At 42.3% G+C, this 21207-nt stretch overlaps 1 protein-coding gene across 1 annotated transcript in view; it reads right to left on the bottom strand.

Annotated features, from left to right (window-relative positions):
- phc2b (polyhomeotic homolog 2b) overlaps positions 1–21207 on the bottom strand; it is a 61612-nt gene that overhangs the window by 3084 nt on the left and 37321 nt on the right. The window contains exons 8-13 of the mRNA XM_080728534.1: positions 11778–12073; positions 10731–11046; positions 3704–3915; positions 726–858; positions 402–513; positions 168–285 (exon numbers count right to left, since the gene is read on the bottom strand). Coding sequence (XP_080584660.1) covers positions 168–285; positions 402–513; positions 726–858; positions 3704–3915; positions 10731–11046; positions 11778–12073 — 1187 coding nt within the window. The remainder of the gene's footprint in view (positions 1–167; positions 286–401; positions 514–725; positions 859–3703; positions 3916–10730; positions 11047–11777; positions 12074–21207) is intronic.

The raw sequence follows: 21207 nt of genomic DNA, 5'->3' as shown, positions 1-21207 counted from the left end.
ATCGAAAACTCGCCTACAGATAGGAAACTCACCTCTCCACCCGTAAGAGTGAAACATTGGAAATAACGTTTTGAGTGTAGCTTTAGGTAAAGGTTAAATTAAAATAAATCTAACAAATCCAAAGGATGTACAGTACTGTATGTATCGGTCAGTGGAGGGTGGTTTACCTGTTTCTTGGCCTCTACACTGGGGGGACGGCCCGGTGCTCTTCTGCGAAAACGATTGTTAGGCTTACTCCTCTCTGGACGGAAAAGGCCTATCCGCTTGGTGCAGCCCACATTGTACCTGTTTCATATACAAAACATCCATGGTTATTAGTTAATTATCCACATCCATCCTGTACGCGTATTCCCAGGAAAGGGCTGATTGTTATAAGAAATATAAAACCAAAGACCACTTACCTCTTTGCACACACCATAGAGCAGAATCTTTTGGAACCCTTGAACTTGTAGGCGAAGTCGACCCAGCCGCAGTATTCGCACGTCAGCTTGGGTTCATCATCTTGGTCTTTCTCTGGTGAGAGTTCACATTTACATTACCTCATTAACACCAGCAAGCTTTGGAAATGAATCAAGTTACATTTTGTTCCAAAATCAAAAATACCCATTTTACCAGCATATCCTAATTTCCAAGAGATCTTGACATTCTTATGGGGGGAAATGGCAAATAAATGTACAACTATTTATTTGATATTTTAATGTTGAATGTATTTTGTTGTTTGTTACCCGGCTGACTGATGTCCTCAGGCTCCGAGTCGGTGGTGTTGGCGGTGTTGCTGACCGGGGTCTTGTCAGGGTCAGAGGACAGCTGATGGTCCAACTTCTTTGGGCTGTCTATCAGGATGGGAAGACGCTCCACCTTCAGATGACCATGGAAAAATATTATTCCATTTCTGTATTTCATACATTTGAAAGCATTTGTGTCCTTGAATGCCTTTTTATTCCTTAGGTAAAGCACCTTGAGTCACACTTGTGTATGAAATGTGCTATATAAGCAAATTTGCGTTGCTGTAAAAATGCCTGCCCTTGAGCAAGGCACTAAAGCAATGAGATCAGGGATAACAGCAGGGGTGAAAGTGGTGCCGGAACAGAACAGCGTTCCACTCAAATATTCCGTGCCGGCACGCCATACCGGTAAGACGAGGGGGGAGCAACTGATGGGAAAAGATTATAACCTGTTGGCCATGAACGCAACATAGCGTTAAAAATAGATTACAGCATAACAGGGAAAAGGTGCGTTTGATATATTATTCCTGTATGTTCGATTATTATTAAATGCTACTTCATGCAGGTCACACCCGTTGTGCAAAGTGAATAGCGTCTACCACAGCTGTCACTGCCTTTGTTTGTCTCATTCTCTGCCATTAACTAGTGTCTCACTTCACTTAAATAATGTTGTTTATTTTGAAGATTATTGGTATTACAGCCACAGCCTACAAGAAATCTTTGAAGAGAGATGAAAAAACAAGGTTATATTTCAAACACAGGCAGACACAAATGTAGAATACTGTCCCCACTGGCAGCTATACCTACAAAATATTAACACTCTAGTCTACATCATAATGCATTTAGCTTACATGTTTCAGTACACTCACTGAACAGTGTCAACATTTTTTCACTTGCTGCTTTCAGAGACCTGAGTGCAGTTTAGATGTATTAATGCTCATTGTCATGTAAGCCATGAATAAGTGAACAAGGATTGCCATTTTTGTTTGTTTAACTTTTGCATTCTGCACGCTCATAGTTGTCATATTCTTCTCAGTGTAATATGTCTTCTCAGTGTAAACGCACATATTATCTCACAAACTTTACAATTATCATGGAATGTCTGGCCTTCAACGTCATCTTTTCTTTTTTGGACAACAGAAAACAGTCTCAGTTTGGCTACAGGTGATACCTACCAGAATATACTCTATGTTTATGTGTCTGATGATGAAGTTTATGCAAAGCGAGTGGCAAGGTAACTGGGGTCTATTGTTCGGTTGTTTAAACAACAAGCTCGCTGACGAGGACTGTGTCGGGTGACAGGTCAAGACAGGGGGGGGCGGAGAGGACTGAGGTAACTACCATCTATTGTTAGGCTAAACACAATCCGCAAGGAGGAGATTGGGTACAGAAAGTGAGAGCAGCAAGTGCTGAGGGTGGCGTCAGAGGACTTACATAAATGCATATATTCTTTTTCTTTCTCATGTGGTTTGAGGGCTCAGTCTGACACCTCGAAGGCTTAGATGAACCACTTCCAGCCACTCTAGGATGAGCTAGCATAGCAGAGCATACAGAGGAGACAATCTTCCCCATATACAAGGGGACTTTATGCTGACCCGGTCAGTCCAAGTGCAGATGGTCAGCACGGACTTTAAAGACGCTGTTAGTGATATTTCTTGTTAAAATAAGTGTTAAATAGCTCTATAATCTGATAGCAGTCATTGCTATAATAATCAAGTGTGTTTGTTCAGTAACAGTGGTCTCCCAGTCCCTCCCTCTCCAACTCTTTAGTAAACAGAAAATACATTTTCAGGTTGCGATATGAATTTCAATCCATCCATCCATCCAATATTGTAATGAGCACGCAGCGTTGTGCACATCCCAGGTGTGTATGTGTATAATTGTATGAAAAACAAGTAGTTAAGAAAATATTTTGTACACGCAACATAAATTGGAAACATTAATGTGTAAATTTGGATTCAACTGTCAATATGAATATTCATTGTATATATTATTATTGAATCCTGAATCTACAGCAGTGTATTCTCGACCTTTTCAGGCCGCGACCCCCCCCCCAAATAATCATATTTTAACTGGGGACCCCCCACCCTGACAAGCACTAATAGTTGAGGCATTACATTTTGTATAACACAGTTCTATTGTTAAAATAGCAGATCTACTGCTACAATGGCGTTGTGAGCATGTAGATCTGCTATTTTCACAATTTCTGCCTCTAATATTTGACAATTTGTCCAATGTTTAATTTGTCATTTTAGAGGTATTAAAAAGTCCTTAAATTGTCACTTTAGAAATGTGCATATACCCTCAATACACTTAAACTTTATGTTGGTTTGTTTACTGTTGAGTGAGAAAACAATATTCCACATTAAGTTAATCATCTGGGGACCCCCCAAAATAATGTGGGGACCCCTCTGGGGGCCCCAACCCACAGGTTGAGAACCACTGTTCTACAGCACACAGTACTGAAGGTACTGTGGCATGCATTTGCAACAGATATCCAGTAGGAGGCAGTGAGTCCAAATACAAATTACTGTACAAAGAGCAGTTAAAGTACAATTGTATCACTTGCTACTTTGGTGGTTTCCTAGTTTAGGGTAAACTTTTCCCTAAGGGTTAAGATGAAGCTAATTTGTGAATTGATGGGTGGAAATTAATAATAAACAGGGATTTGATAAACGGAGTACAGAAAGTGTACATAGGCTCGTCACCACACCTACTCAACTGTGTCCCTTTTACATGAGTTACATCGAGTTCAACCGCCATGTAATTAATGACCATTTCAAATGACAGCAGCTCAGAAAGTGCTGGCTGTCACTACCACTGGGACCAGTGAGTTGAGTTATATAGTGTACATGACAATGTTTGCTTGCTAAACATGTCAGGTCCAACACATGCACGAACAATTTGGGGGTTGTTCAGCGCACCTTGCTTCCAAGGTGAAAAGATGGCATAGGATTGAGGCAGACAGAGCTACTTACACACACAGGGAAGGGCTCAGCTCCTTCCTGGATGACAAAGCCCTCGATGACATGAGTGAGGACTTGGGGTTTGACAATAGCCTGGGGTGGCTTGTTCTCTCCATTCTGGGGTGCACTGGCTGGCACGCTGGGCGCCTCGCTCTCATTTCCTGAGGTCATGGCTGGAGGTGGGGTCCCAGGTGAGGTGCTCAGCCTCTTGGTAGTGCCTTGTCCTTAGAGGGGAAAGAGCACATGACAACTTAGTCCAGTGCTCCCGAAGCCTTTATATTCCAAGGACGCCCATAACTCTGATAGTGTACAAATGGAACCGTTGTGAGCTCTCAAGAGTTACCGACTGAAAGGGTCCATTTGGAACTCCACAAATAACACGTTTTCTATTCCAGTGGTTCTCAACCTTTTCAGGCCCTTTTAGCCCCCCCCCCCCCCCCCCCCCTGACGAGCACTAAGAGCTGAGGCAAAACATTTTGTATAACACGCTTCTATTTGTGAAAATAGCAGATCTACATGCTCACAACGCCTTGCGTTGCGAGGCGTTGTGAGCATGTAGATCTGCTATTTTCTCAATTTCTGCCCCTAATATTTGTCAATTTGGCCAATGTTTAATTTGTCATTTTAGAGGTATTAAAAAGTCCTTAAATTGTCACTTTAGATTAGAAATGTGCATATACCCTACACTTAAACTCTATGTTGCTTTGTTTACTGTTGAGAGAAAACAATGTTTCACTTTAAGTTAATCATCTAGGGACCCCCCAAAATAATTTGGGGACCCCCCTGGGGGTCCCGACCCACAGGTTGAGAACCACTGTTCTATTCAGTAACACTGAGGACACTAGCAGGAGCACTCATCCATATGTCATTTTGTCTCTGCATGAACCTTGCAGTACTTTAGCACCTCAAAGAGATTGAAAACAAAACTGCAGACCTCTCAAAACAAACTGGTCAGGTTACTACTAGGCCTCTCACCCAACCCCTGCTCATGATGCTAGGGTAGGGTGGCTCAGGGTACAGGACTGAGTAAAGCAACTTGCAATGGGCCTGGTCTTCAAGATACACGAGAAGAAAGCAGGGAAAACAGGGATTACCCACATACCTGTCAAGACTACTTCACCAGAAGTAGCCCCACTGATCTCACTGAACACAGTTTCGGCACATAAACGGGGTCTAATTCATTCTAACGCTATGCATTGCCTCCAGAATGTGGAATGACCTACCGACAGTCATTAAAAAGTGTGGCTGCCTTACCCTCCTTCAAAACCGCTCTATAAGAGCACCTGCAAATTGTAAATGGCACCTGTAAAAAGTTTAAATTCTAAGCTTATCCCCAGAAACTACTCCCCCCAACTGTTTACTGTACATATCTTTCCTTCTTATTACTACTCTTGTATATGATGTTTTTGCATATTACTGTATATTATTGTTTGTCTTTAAGTGTCTGGATGAATTGCATACACAGGACCTTAATGGAAACGAGATCCTAGAAAAGCACTTGGCTTATTTCCAATGGTTTCCTGTGGAAATAAGCAAAGTGCTTTTCTAGGATCTCCTTTTAGCTGACCTTGTACCAGTGAACTGTACCGTCGTGAAACTGTACCTTTTCCTATGCAAACTTCTAATAACGTCTTCAATCAATCAAAGCCCTATAGGCTTATTTGGGTTATCCTTTTTGCATTATTTTGTATAAATCTGTGCTACGGCGCACTTTTTGTTGTTGTTGCAAACATTTTATAAAGTATTCAATCAATCAACCCCGATGGTCCCGTACTTTGAGAACCATCGACTTCACTTTAGTTAATAACCACGGTATAAGCTACCATGTATTCTGTGCAGGCATTCACATGAGTTCTTAATTAGGCCTGTGAAAGGTTATGGTCTGAAAGGACAAATAATTAACAGACTTATATTATACTGTAAGTGTAACAGACCATAGAGTCAGACACACGTTAATTTAACAACAAGTTCAACAATGCATTCACCTGCCAGAAGCGTTTATGGGCTTCTCAGACATCGTTCGCAGATGTTTCATGAGCGAATTATAACATGACTTATTAATCATATTAGACCGGATAAAAGTTGATCAATGATGCGTCACTCTCACAATCAGCGTCTCTTCGCGATGATCGCACTAATAATTAAACACAAACGAAAGTAAGCTAGAAACACACAACTGCGAGTTGAGCAATTAAAAGTCTTCTCACCGTTCGAACTTCCCGTACTGTACACTTCTTCCCGTACTGTACGTTTCGTCGATTCTTTGAACGATCAAACACTCGTGTTTTTGTATCCAATAGAAGTGAACTTGTTTTGACACGACCACCACGCAGGGACGCGATACGGCGACACGACAGTCACATTGAAGCAGTTCAGAGACACTTCCAGACTGCAGCCAACTCCATATTAACTCTCTGGTCCACTCCCAGGCTCAGGCTGGAGACTGGAGAGGGACTCCAGTCCTTCTCCAGCCCCGACCACACCAGACACATGCTGCTATGCAGGCTACTAGCGTCCACGGGACTGAGACGAGACTTCACTTTCACTTTGAACATAGTTTCCACTGATCCCATAGCCCGGAGGGACGGCCGTGCTGCGATTGGCTGAACTGGTACTCGCATGTAAAAGTATCAATACTGGAATATAAATATACTCAATTACAAGTAAACAGTGGTGTAAAGTAACTAAGTACTTTTACTTAAGTACTGTACTTAAGTACAGTTTTACTTTTGAGGTACTTTTACTTTACTGGAGTATTTCCATTCTTTTTTACATTCTAGATCCAAATATTGTACTTTTACTCCACTACATTTATTTGACAACTTTACTAGTTACTTCGCAGATATACATTATTATAATATTATAAAACATACATTAACCACTTTAGCACTACTTTATACCTTGGTTATTTGAAAATAGACAATCTACAAGCTCACAACGTGTCGCATCGTGACACGTTGTGAGCTTGTAGATCTGCTATTTTCAAACATTTTGTACTTTTACTTTTGGGACTTAAGTACATTTTGATGGTAATACTTTTGTACTTTTACTCAAGTACATTTTGAATTCTAGACTTTTACTTGACAGAGTATTTCTACATTGCAGTATTGATACTTTGACTCAAGTAAAACATTTGACTACTTTTTCCACCACTGCAAGTAAAAGTCATAAAAGTCAGGAATTCAAAATGTACTTGCGTAAAAGTACAAAAGTATTGGCAACAAAATGTACTTAAAGTACCAAAAGTAAAAGAAAGTACTCATAATGCAGAATGACCAATTTCAAATTTTCAAATACCTATAAAAATCTCATGAAAATATAGCAGATCTACAAGCTCACAATGTGTGGCATTTGGTAATGCCACTGTCTGTGACCAACAGAGGAAAAGGTAATGTCCTGCCTTGAGAAGGTGAGTGTACACCTACAGCAGTGGTTCTCAAAGTGGATTAGAGGGAATCTGGGGTCTAAATTGACCCATACAAGTCTGTAACAGTGTACAAATGGAACCAAATGAACCCTAACAGGTTCATTTGGTTCCATTTGTACACTGTCAGAGTTAAGGGGAGACCTTGAAAAGTGAAAGTTTGAGAAACACTGCCCTACAGAATATCCATTCACACTCCACACATTGGCATACAGCCATTTTGTGGCTTTGAACCATATTTAAATTGAGAAGAAATAAGAGTATAAACCTGGCCAACATTCCGAAGGACAGACAGTCACAGTAGAAACATGTTTTCTTCTCCTAAAATGGACAACATCCGCTTGTACTCTGTAAAAGTATCATAATTCCGTAATCATACACTACCCTATCTCTGCCACACTGTCTTTGCGCAAGACAAGTCACACAAAAGAACCATTTTAATCCCATTCTGAGCCAACCAGTCTACCAAATGTGCATAATAAGCGAGAAATGCACCAATGTAAAAATACGTTCTACTGACTCTGCAAAATGTCTTGGCATTTTGTTACCGATACGTGCAGTTGCAGTCCTTAAAATTGCATTAGACCTCACACAGTTCTTCAGGGCATGCATCCTCATACAACTTGAATATGCTTTGCTTGGGCACTTACACTTATAGAGATGCAACATTTAATCGAACAAATCAATGTAATCCATTATATAAAATAACCAATTTTTAATAAAATAATACATTTTGGGGAATAATAGTTTTTCTTCCAGAAGGTAAAAAAAATTACAGAAATGTATGCAAGTGCATTTACACGTCACGGCATGTTGTGAACATGGCTATTTTGAGTATTTTCTGTATTTTTGCACAACATCGTTGTAGAATGAAGTATAAAATAGGACTCAAGTGGTTAATTAGACAAATTAATTTTGTTGATTAAACAATTATAAAACGTGTTTCTCGATTAATTGATGAATCGAAAAAGTAATCAATGAGAGAAATTCATTATCTTTATTCTCAAGATTGTCACAGAAGATGCCCCAAACCTAATGATGCCATTGCCAAATCACACTAGTATAAATGTCATGGGATTATGTCTAATTTAACAAATCAATCAAATCTCATCTTTATGGGGCGCTCGCTGGCCTAGTGGTCCAGGAGCATACCACATAGGCTATGATGCCTGACAGCGTGTCATTCTACTATCCTGTCATTAAAGGCATAAAAGCCCAAAAACAAATCTTAAAAAAAAAAAAATATATATATATATATATATATATATATATATATATATTGCCAAATCACAACAAGTTGTCTCAAGACACAGAGTAGGCCAAGACCAAATCTTAGAGACCTGGTGTTTATTTCGTGTGGTAGCCCCACCAGGTCACATCGACTCGTGCCAAAAACGAGCGCTTTTCCTAGATTGACAGGGTTTCCACATGTTTTGCACCAGGGTCCCCCAAGTGTATACACTTGGTCCGCTCCTTCTTTTCCCCTCGTTATCAAAACTCTTTGCTGAAAATAGTCAAGCTTATAACTTGAGCTTGTAGATCTGCTAGTTCCACCAAATGTAGCATATTATGACAATATGACAGGCCCACAATTGTGTCGAGTGGATTCATGTGGTAAACGAAGACACCGAGTGATCAACTGTGCCAACTTTAAAGGCCCTTTCCCACTGGGCTCGATAACGATAAAGATAACAACCAGTAACACTCCCTAATTGGGAGCGACCGCCAGGTCACATGTACACACAAATAGGCCTGTAAGTGCCATTGGTTCCTGGGTGTAGGGGGATGTGCGTGGTAGGGCCAGAGATTGTGGGGTTTAGCTGTAACGGCGCTAAATGGTACAGATCCATGTTGATGACATGACTCTAGACATACTGTGTACCGCTTTGCACGATTTTAGGCCAAAATCTGTAGGAGCAGTGTCCAAAATGTGTTTGAGCGGTGTCCAAAAATGTGTTTTGCAAAAATCGGCCAATGATGACATGACTCTAGACATACTGTGTTTCCGCTTTGTGTGATTTTAGGGCAAAATGTGTAGGAGCAGTGTCCAAAAATATGTTTTGCAAGAATCGGCCTCATGGTGATGCTAGAAGAGGGGCATGTGAGAAATGAGGGGTGGAGGTTGTGGTTTGGCATGGATAGGGGCAACGGTGGCGGAGATATGAGTAGGGGAAAAGTGTGACGTGACAGACAGACAGACAGACAGACAGACAGCCGGTGGAGGTTTTGATAGTAACTGCGACCTGACAGTCGCAATAAAAAATATTGTTTTCAATTGAAGTGGATGGCAGCGTCCACACCACAAAAAAGCCATCATAATTGATGTGAATGCCGACATATCGTTATCTTTATATTAACTTTCTGGATGAAGAGCACCAGCCAAATCCCCCAAATGTAAATGTCTAGAGACAACACTTAATGTGCATACTGTGTAACAGGCTACTCCCAGGAGGCTAGGATAAATGTGTTTGTACTGTAAGCACAGCACAAGAAAAGCAAACAAGCCAAACATACCCCCTTTCTCTTTTACTTATAGCAGTATACAGACATTTTGGTAATTAGACCTGAGGGACTATTCTGTGTAGTGTGTTTCATCTAAAACTTAAAAGCACAAATATTTAGCTCACAATGGTGCACTAACACAATGGCTACGTTTTTAGAGCATGGTAAAAGCTACCTCCAGAACACAAAGTAGTGAAAATGCTACCAATCTTCATCTTATATTTACAATTGAGTAAGAGCCGCATCCCACTTCCAAGCCCATTCACGCCCACTTTGCATTGACTTCAACTCAACTTCAACTCAACGGTAGGGAGAAGAACGTACTGGGTAGGGAGAAGAACGTACGGAAAAACCGCCCACAACCCTATGCCGTCCGCTCATTCGCTAGAGAGCAAGAGAGAGAGAGAGAGTCTCAGGTTACAAGAGGGAAGGGGGGGGGGGGTCAGCTGCACAGGGAGAGAGAGAGAGAGAGAGAGAGAGAGAGAGAGAGAGAGAGAGAGAGAGTCTCAGGTTACAAGAGGGAAGGGAGGGAAGGGGTCAGCTGCACAGGGGGAGAGAGAGGGGTCAGCTGCACAGGGGGCACACACACACACACACACACACACACACACACACACACACACACACACACACACACACACACACACACACACACACACACACACACACACACACACACACACACACACACACACACACACACACACACACTCAAAATACATGAAGAAACAGTGCTTTTTGTGGGCAACATGGCTTGGAGCAGTTGTGCGTGTGTGCATGTGAGCACGCGAAGCGTGCGAACTCTAGGATTCGCCCGCCAAAGGCGGGCGATATTCTAGTATTGCACAATGGTTAATAAGTAGTTGGGTTGGGCTGGCTTCATGGCATTCAGCCACTTGCCAACGTTTGCTGCATACATAGCATGTTGGAATCCATCCTCGTCTCTTGATAGTGTACACGTTACCGCTTACCACTTGGAATGCTTGAATCAGCCGAAACCTTTGTACCTAAAAGGACTGCTTGAGTTTGGACATGATGGGAGGCAGTGGTACGTTTCATTCCGGCATTCTATATACTTAGTAGAAAACCATAAATTAAATGCTGATGTGTTACCTTGTGGCTCGACAGCTGGTGTGGCTGGGTCAACTTTGGGCAGTTCTATAGGCTTGAGGGGTTGTGGTGGGGAAGGTGTAGGCTGCTGCTGCTGCTGTTGTTGCTGCTGCTGCTGCTGTTGTTGTAGTTGTTGCTGCTGCTGCTGTTGTAGTTGTTGCTGCAGTTGTAGTTTTTGCTGCTGCTGCTGTTGTTGTTGTTGTTGTTGTTGTTGTTGTTGTTGTTGTTGTTGTTGTTGCTGTGGAGCAGGGGTGGAACACGTTTCTCTGACCACCAGTGAGGTGGGCTTATCTTTATTGTCCTGGACCAGTCGAGCAGCCTTGGCATGCATCACAGGAAACAAAAGGCCAGTGGAAGAACAAACATAAAACAAAGATAAATTATCCCAGAATATAATGCAAAGACAGATCAAGTGTTAAGTCTCATGTAGCCAAACAAACAGAGTTCTCTTCCTAATAATGATACATCTTGTAACATCTAAATGTAATGTAGGGGCATGGGCTAGACAGCTAACAAACCTATACCCACTGCTTTAGAAACAATTCATATCATGTCCCCATTTGAAGGAACGCTCTAAAGTCTTTGCAATGGTTCCACCGAGTTCGAGCCCCTACATTGAATTTAGATATCACCAGACACATCGGTAGGCGGAGATTCTCAGATTGTCTGGCTACACGAGACTAATCAGCAGTTGACATTTTCTTGTAGCAGACTTCCAAAAAGATCATTTAACAACAGTCTATGGATAACCATCTAGAGAACACAATTTTGCAGCAGGACTTTACTTTTTTTTTTAAGAGCTACAATTGAGATTACAGGGATGAGCCGATCATGGCATTAAAGCATATACTGTATGATCAAAATCTGCTGCCGCCTGTTAGGTGCATTCCTACCTGTGATGGTACTGTATAGTGGCCATCCCTGGACCTAAAGTATATGCAATCTAATTGAAATTCCACCAGTGCGCTAATGCTGTATGCAGTATGGATGCAGTCCCAAAAGTAATATTGCATTATTACATGCTACACAGTACACTTGCGGTCTATTTACCGTCGGCTGTATCTGAAGGTTGATGGCAGTAAGCTGGACGGGCTGGGCCTTGGCGTGACTCAGGGTGGAGTGGAGGGCATGGGGGCTGATGGTGGAGTGGAAGATGGTGGCTTGCTGGCTGGGTGCTGATGGCTGGTGGGGCGCAGGTTTGGGCAGCACTGGGACTGGGTGCTGCGATGGCTGGATGGAGGCCGTTTGCAACAGCTGTCCCTGGGTCCTGAGGGAAGCTTGACTTGGTTGCACCACAAACTGCTGCTGCTTGTGGACCAGGGAGTGGGGTTGAAGCTGGGTGAATGCTGGGGACAAGAATAGGATGCAGATGGTAATGACAGTTGATGTAGTGGCTTAGACGCTTGCCACCAGAACCACGTACGTGCCCCAGTCCAGTTACCCTACAATGTATTTGTCCTCTCAATGTTCATATTTTCCCCACTTGCATTGCTATGCCCTAGGTCAGGGGTGTCAAACTACCATTTCGCGGGCATTTTGCGGCCCGTGAAGAGGTCCAATGCGGCCCGCGACGGACCTCCAAAAATGGACCTCCAAAAATGTAGTAGGCATGATCGCAATCGCGAAATTGCATGTTTAACCCCCATACCACACCACATTTGAAGAAAACATAATGGCTTCTATCTCATGAATCCCTGAACGGATTTCCAAGTGGATTTTTTTGTTTGAAAGCTGTGAACAGTGTGCACACACGTGTGTGCACACTGTTCACAGCACCATGTACATGGTGCATGATCTAGGCATGGGCATGCATGATCTGTGCACTATGAATTACATGGAAGTCTATAGAGACTGAGGCATCCTGGTACTTGGCAGCCATTTTGAAAAAGCAGCGAATGCGTTAATAGTAGAAAAGAATATGTATAACTTCAAATTGAGTTGTTCTACTTTCAATGTTTTAATTGGGCTCCTTAAAAATGCATTGTTTGTTTTCAGTGTCTATAATTAAGGTAGCTACAGTAGTGAGTCAGTTACTGAAAAACAATGCTGTGTAAAGGCCTATTCACACTGAGCACTATATACGTATAACTTTACAAATCTTATGTATATATATATGTGTGTGTGTGTGTGTGTGTGTGTGTGTGTGTGTGTGTGTGTGTGTGTGTGTGTGTGTGTGTGTAAACACCTTTGACACAATCTAATTGTCTCAATAGAAGAGCAGGAAAACTAAACACAATCATCTCAATCGTTGTATTGTAACATACACTACCATTCAGATTAGTAATAAAATGTGAACTGACTGCCAACAGACTGAAAAACAATGCTGGTATAACAGCCATTCACACAACAAGTGTAATAGTTTGGAAAATTATTTGAAAATGTTCACTGTGTGTGTGTGTGTGTGTGTGTGTGTGTGTGTGTGTGTGTGTGTGTGTGTGTGTGTGTGTGTGTGTGTGTGTGTGTGTGTGTGTGTGTACATATGTATATGCATATGTTTATATATATACACACATATGTTTATTTTATATATATATATATATATATATATATATATATATATATATATATATATATATATGCACACTTAATGGCACTTAGCTGGATGTGTGTGCTTGTGCGCTGGCTAGCCCAGCTCAAGTCACCTTTTGACCAATGTGGCCCTCAACCCAAAATGAGTTTGACACCCCTGCCCTAGGTTATCTCAGTGTTGGCTCAACCTCATAGTATTTATTAACCTGTTACAATATGCCCCGGGTTAAAGATTCAAACTTGGCAAACGCTTCCTTTGATTGGACATTGGATTGTCCATCTGTCTGCGGCTAATCTCACAAACACTGGGCCGAACAGAGGCAGATTTCTTGTGCACGCTCCAAGTAGGCCAAGGAGGTAAATCCCTCAATATCTTTCACATAATTTACTTATGTTTTGTGCGTGAATATGTTTTGCATTTTGTGAATTCATAATACTAGGAGCTTGCCCAGGGGGTGTGCACAGTATAAGGGTGATTTGAATGTAGGAGTCTCAGAAGTAATGTTAGAGAACCCAGACGTATCAGTGATGTCAGTCATCTCCAAATCTGGGCATTTTTTCAGCATGCAGATGTTACCATGGCAGAGACGCATGCGCAGTACAGGTGGCGGTATCAGTGAAATGTGGGCACTGTTTCACCCATATATGGTGTTCCATGTCCTTTGCCCTGCCCATATATGGTGTTCCGTGTCCAGGCCAGTATGTGACATCAGTATAGTACTGTAGACAGATGGCGGACAGACAGACATTCCGTAAATTAATCGTTAAAGAAGTAATAGTAGATAATAGTTAGATATCAGATGCACCATCCATTTCGTCAGACCTGCCCAATATTTGGAGTTCCACACTGACACAGTCACAATGGAGTCATCAATTTGATGTCAGAGAATCTTTGCCGGGGATATGCGCTCCTTTGTAGTTCCAAATAATTTCATTTCACACACCTGATCTTAACCCCATTGTTTTGGGAATAACCTCAACAATGTGGGGTTAATCATGCTCCAGAGCAGGCTTTAGAAAGCCCTGGGCTAAGGGTGGGGTTATCACTTGTGTGACAGAGGCTAATGGATGCTGAAACTGTTCTACAACTATTGTATTCTTCACGTGTTTGATTTCACAGCACATGATCAGCACAATTACCAAACTGACAAAAAGTCTACTTTTGTTTTCAACACAGTTGAGGTTTAGGGCTGATATTTGAATCTGTAGATTCCCGTTGCAAGTTGGCCAATATACTGGTTTGACTATACAATGGCAATGCCATTGGTGCAAACCTCTACTACTGTGGCTACAGAGATTACAGGCTTTTCCAGTTGACAACATGAACATAGTGTTGCAAGACTAGAACAGCAAACCTGTGGATGGAAATCATAGACCAACCACAACTCAAGGCAGTTTTCGATTAAATTAACAGTAAATGTGTTTTGCAAAGCCAAACATTGGATGAAATAGTTTACTTTGCTGTTGCAATAATAGTAATTCAGTCAGTTTGATATCCTTTACTGGAATATTTTCAGCCAAAATAATTACTGGCTGGAACTTGAAGCCCTGCTAGCAGCCCATGTAAGGCTCTGTAAACCCAACCACAAGGGTTCCATCCTTTTAAAATCTGGTCCTTAGGTGGAAAGGATTGTATAGTAGGACGCTCATTACTTCATATTTATAGCCCATTTCAGTATAGTTCAAACGTACTTCAAAGGTACTGTGGCGTTACAGAGAGACCCTCATTACTTCATATTTGTATCACAGAGTGGTTGAAACTATCAAACTGTATAGATATGGGAGTTACTGAAAGAAGGGACTAGGTATCAACTGTGACACCCGTCTATGCTTACAACAATATCTGAACAAAACTGTGCGTGTGTGTAAGCATCACGCATCGCGTTGTCACTTCATGAAGCGGCAACAATTTCCTCAATAGTTATTCATTACTTCATTTGATTGGTTCAGGCAATGTTGCAACGCCATGGCCGCCTCTGAGAGTCTTACGATAACAGGAAAATAAAGTGGACGTCTGCAAAAAGAAACTCGTTTAGTTGCTAACCCGTCGGCCTTGTTCCCCCTTGTTGACAGAATGTAATATTAAGAACTTGTTGAAAGCTGTGCAGACAGGCTTGCTGCTGCCGTTTTGGCCCTGGTTATTACTCATAAACGCTCTTATCACCTCCTGTCGGCACCGGGCTAGCACAGACAAAATGACAACCTAAGCCAAAGACTACCTGCAATCCTTCAAACAGGGCTCATCAATCATATGTTGTACTTGAGCAAGTGTGTGTGTGTGTGTGTGTGTGTGTGTGTGTGTGTGTGTGTGTGTGTGTGTGTGTGTGTGTGTGTGTGTGTGTGTGTGTGTAAAAGAGCTCCTGAAAGTGTCATAATCAGCCCCTGGGAGAGTATACTCACAGGCCTGCCTGGGGGAGAGAGAAACCCACTGCACAGCCAATTGTCTATGACATACTATACAGTATTTAGTCAGTGGGGTGAGTCAGTGGGGCCCCAATCCTTTCGCTGCCTCTTTCGTTAAGATAGTGTCTCTCAACTCAACCAGGCAGGAAACAGTGAGGACGAATGTAGTCATTGTCTAAACATGTACATATTTGTTGCCATCACGCAGAAACCTAATCTCACCATTTTTCCGTAAATGAATGCCCTACTTCATCATACAAGTGTCTCGCACAAAAGTGCAGATCTACAAGCTCACATTTTAACTATTTTCAATATATTTCCCAGGGATGTTCAACACGAAGCTCTCAAAGTGCTAGCACATGTCTCAAGTATTACTAGTAAGATGCCTCAGGGCAAAAAGTGACCTTGTCGCGAGGTCACGCCACAGTGATGTGGACATCAGGGCTGTGGACACATCAAGGATCTCCATACATGGGCATAAAAGGGATTTGTTCCCCTGGCATCACAGGGATCTCCATATCTCCATACATGGACATAAAAGGGATTTGTTCCCCCTGGCATCACAGGGATCTCTCTAACAGGGCATCATTAATATTGATGACATCAGGGAACTCCATATATGGGCATAAAACGGATTCTGTTAGTGTGACATCACAGTGAAGCCAGAACGGCAAACCCATTCTGGTAGAGTGGTTCCCCTGACATCACAGTGACATCAGAGCATGATGTCAGAGCAGCAAACCCATGGAAACCCCAAAAATGTGTACACGTCTACACGGACACGGACAAGCTGTGACGTTTCTCATGACAAACTGAGACCTTCGGTCGCAATGAACACATCAGCAGCATGATCTCTCCAGCCCAGGGATAAACAGTCGTGTTAGTCAGATGACTAGTGTGAACACAATAGTGTGCGCTGCCATGCCATTAACACCCACGTTTTTCCGCAACCACCCGCTCGCCCACCAACCAGGGGTGGATTACCGCCAAATATGCCAGTGCTTGTCTTCCAGACCACCCCCTCTTCTCCCTTCCCTGCATGTTCTGCATGGGACAGACTCCATCTGGTTTTGAAGATTTTCCTGTCAAGCGCCCACCGCCAACCACAGTCTGTAACCCACTGTGGAAAATGTAGACGTTTCTGCCCAGGCAGAGGTGCGTGTCTTTAGCCCCTTTAAATGGCTCGGGACCTGGTGGAAAAGTGTCTTTATTTTCATGTGGTGAGATGCAGTGGAAACCACATACAGGGAATGTGGCTAGCTACGGTATTGCAGACGGGGTGGGGGCCTGTTGCATTCAGCCCACACAGGGTCTAAAAACAGCATGGCTTCCCTGTGGATCTCTGACATCATGCTGACGATATTGATGAAGTCAGTGAGTGGAACTCCATATTTGGGCGAGACTGATTGGTGGATGCCTTTTGGCAGCTTGTTTGCGAAACTAGGCACAACACACAAATAATCTCCTTATTATCTCATCCTTCGTCCTGGCTGAGATAACAAAAGCAATGGAACATCCATTGTCTAATCAAAGGCAGCATATGTTGGAGGTGACTGTAAACACGGTCTGTATGAGGTCTAAAGACATTTTAAGTGTGAGTTCTTAACCAGAGGCATCCTGTAATATTCCATAAAATAATAAAAGTGTAATACAAGGTTAGGCTAGCCCTAGAAATGCAAGTGCAAAAAGAAGGAAAATTAAGATCGTAGAACTGGATGCAATAGACATGTGATGTGAATTATATGTTCACACGTGCAGTCGTGTGCGCACACACTGAAAAATGGTACCCTCTCTGCTTGGTACTCAGCATCAAGTTCCTGCAACATACAAGCATCATGTCCAGGGGCTGTGTATTTATACATCAAGCTGCCTCACGCTAAGGAAAATAAGAGATAGGCTCCTGACCTATAATGGGCCACATGGCTTTGGAACCATTCGTTCCCAAGGCCATCTATTTATATATAGACTTACATTTTTTTTTTATTACAGACCATATCGGACCAAATCATGTTGTACAATAAAAAGTTTTCTTAGGGATCCCAGGGAGTTTTATAAAATGTTGGCCATTGTTAGTATATTTTGAAATGCAGTGCTAATGGAGACCTAGAGTAGAGGGTTAGGTTATTACATTGTCCTTCAATATGAAGCCTGACACTAGCATTCCAACCGGGACACTGACTGGACTATTACAGTAGGATATGGTTTACGCTGCCTGGAATGAAAACATAAACGGATGCTTAGGGAGGATAATAACATCCATGAATCTGCTGGGTCTGAACAGAACAGGGGGAATTCTAAAACAACAGTGTGCAGACCGGATACAAGAACCAGCCCTCTCGGTGAATCTCAACAGCTTTCTCAGGCCCCTTAATGAGGAACAGAGAGAGGTCTAGGAAGGAGAGGGGAATTCATTTAAATGCTATTCCCCCTCAAGGCCTTGGGATTAAGGAGTGGAATGACTCATGCCCCTACGCCCACACACATACTTCTTTATAGTATATATATATATATTTAGATATCGTATTTATAAACCATGCACAAAAAGTTAGGAAATGTAGCTTCGGTCCATTATCTCTCCCCTTTAATAAGACCAAATGGTATTGTGTTTTATATCAGTTTTATTGTTGATTTGTCACCTTTACAACGAGGTACAGCTTGAAAGCATCGGGCATCGTATAGAATATGCCAAACATTTTGCACATGTACATCTGAGGATGCTCTTTTCTTTTCCTGTTGCTCTTTTGCCTTTTGCACTCCTTTATTTTTTCATCTTTTTTACGTCTTATTATTTACACCTTTTTAGATTATTATTATTATTATTATTATTTTTAGATGTGGTTTGCTGTTATTATATTGTTTTTTTTAATATACGACTGCATTGTCTGAAGGATGCCAAACAAAAACAAATTTTACTCTTATGTACCTGTACCTGTACAAAAGACGTAACAATAAAGTACAACCTTGAACCTTGAACCTTGGCATTCATGGAATGACCAGCACAGCTTAACGTGTGGGTAGCGTCCCCAGAAAATGTGCCAAAATGGCCTGTGTTGTTTTTGGGAAAGTGCAATCATTCAATGCACCAAGCAACAAAGGTCAATACCAACAGAACTGTACTGCAGACCATTTTGACCATTTTTGGGGGGCGCTACCCACACGTTTGGCTGTGTTGCTCATTCCACAAATGTCCCGATGCATAAAAGCTGTACCTCGTTGTAAAGGTGACTAATCAACAATAGAAATCGTATAAAATATAAAACAATACCAATTGGTATTGTTAAAAGGGCAATATAATGGACCAAAGTTAAGTCCTAACTTCTTGTGCGTAGTTTTTACACACACACACACACACACACACACACACACACACACACACACACACACACACACACACACACACACACACACACACACACACACACACACACACACACACACACACACACACACACACACACACACACACACACACACACACACACACACACACACACACACACACACACTATATACCGTACATACAGTATATACCACCACAGCATACTGTACACAGACCCAGAGCTATGTGTCTGTGCGAGTGTGTGTAGGCCTGTGTATTTATCTGTTGTTGTCTCAAGGAAAGCACTCTACATGTTCCCAATGGGTTTTTAAACATCCCTGGAAAATCCCAGAGTTTCCACATTCTCACCATGGCCACTGCCTTGGCTTACTACTTCAGTGTAACACTTTCTACACTCTTTAGGCACATGGGTAAACACTATGTCTATGGTCAAAATCAATTTTGAACTTGCATGTCAAAGTTCCTAGAAAATAATCTGCATGTATGCAGCATATGAATGAATGGCCGGGTTGCCAACCGAGGACTGTCAAACTTCGTATCATGACTCATACGTAGCTAATTGGAATGGAATCTTGAATACATGACCCAAGAGATAATGAGACATCCAGGGAAAATCCAACAGCACCATGAGGCCGTATTGATTTTTCTTTTATATATACTGTATCTAATACATACAATTGAGCAAACACAAAGTGGTCACAATTTAGAACCTGAATGTTTAGCTCCATTGTCTCGCTACACCTCTCACAAACATAGCCACCACGTCGAACAAGCGTGAAAATTTACAACTGTCCACATTTTAAACATGCCACTCTTTGAACGGCATTTATTTCAATTTAACAACATCTCGCCTTTCGCCTCACGCAGAGCAGCCAGTCCTGACATAGTATTCTGAACATTCTGGCCAGTGCTGAAATGATCATCAGGGTATCAAGTTACAGAGGGAGGGGGGGGAGGGAGGGGGGAGAGGAGCTGAGCAGAGTAGAGTATCGAATTACAACAGAGGGGGGTGTGTGTGTGTGTGTGCGTGCGTGCGCGCGCGTGTGTGTGTGCGCAAGCGTTTTTTTTTTCCCCAAAAATTTTTTTTTTCATTTTCAAAAATGTTTTTTTTTTTCAAAAAAAAATTTTCTTCTCAAAAAACTTTTTTTTTTCTCAAAAAACTTTTTTTTCTCAAAAAACATTTTTTTCTCAAAAAACTACCATATTTGGCCATTACACACACCACACTGCCGCAACATGGCGGTGAAGGCCGCGCAGCGGCCTGAACTCTAGACTTTTGCGGCCCGAAGGGCCGCAAACTTCTAGTTATATACACTTGGCCTAGTGGGAGAGTGAGGCCAAGTTTCAAGTATACTGCCAATGCACTCGCAGTGCATTGTGGGACTTGTAGTATTATGGTGGTGCAAGTGGGCCAGTTCTAATAGTAATTAAACATCATCTCGCAGGCCAAAGATAATTCATTCACGGGCCTGATTTGGCCCCCGGGCCTTGAGTTTGACATACTGTATATGAACTAGATGAACCAAAGGAAACAAATGGGGGCTTCAACACTGGATGTTGATATACATTTTGTAAAGCATGTGGCAGCTTTGCCTGCCTTCCCACCTTTTCCTCTTTTTGTAATCATGTCCAACTTCAACCTGGCAGCAGATGGATGCAGTTGCCTGCAGCTACATTCATAAGCCAACATGCAGACAAGCCATCACTCTGTGTAAATCTGTGCCATTTAGCCTATGAGGCGGTGCTTTTGGCGGGCTTTGGATTTGCATGCTGCGGGTGTACATTGTAGGTTGCTGGCTTTGGCCTGCCAGGGGGAGCAGATCAAAACGCTAAAGAAACACAATGAACCATACAGTGGAACAGCTGCCTCCCAGTCCGCTCCCTATTCAAGCAAAACGATCCCCCTCTGTACTCTGTGGTGGTTGGAATAACAGCAACACAGCTCCCAGAAGATCTGCTCTCTGCCTTCTGTCTAACGGCTCAATTACAACTCCCGGACCCAAACCAAAAATACAATACAAGAGTCCACAACACAATAAACCATGCATTGTGTTGTCTCGCATTGTGTTTGATCATGTGGCCCAGCCAGTGGGAAGAGGATGGGTTAGGCTAAGTGTTGCTGAGGTTGACAATGAGACTGAGATAATACACCTACAGTACAAACCCTACCAGTGACCAGTGTCCCCCAGGGGTCTACTGTATACTTGG

This window comes from Nannobrachium achirus (assembly GCF_963921795.1).
Source record: "Nannobrachium achirus genome assembly, chromosome: 6".
NCBI classification, from domain to species: Eukaryota; Metazoa; Chordata; class Actinopteri; order Myctophiformes; family Myctophidae; genus Nannobrachium; species Nannobrachium achirus.
The sequence above is the reverse complement of the archived record's forward strand: the minus strand, read 5'-3'. Positions and strand labels throughout refer to the sequence as shown.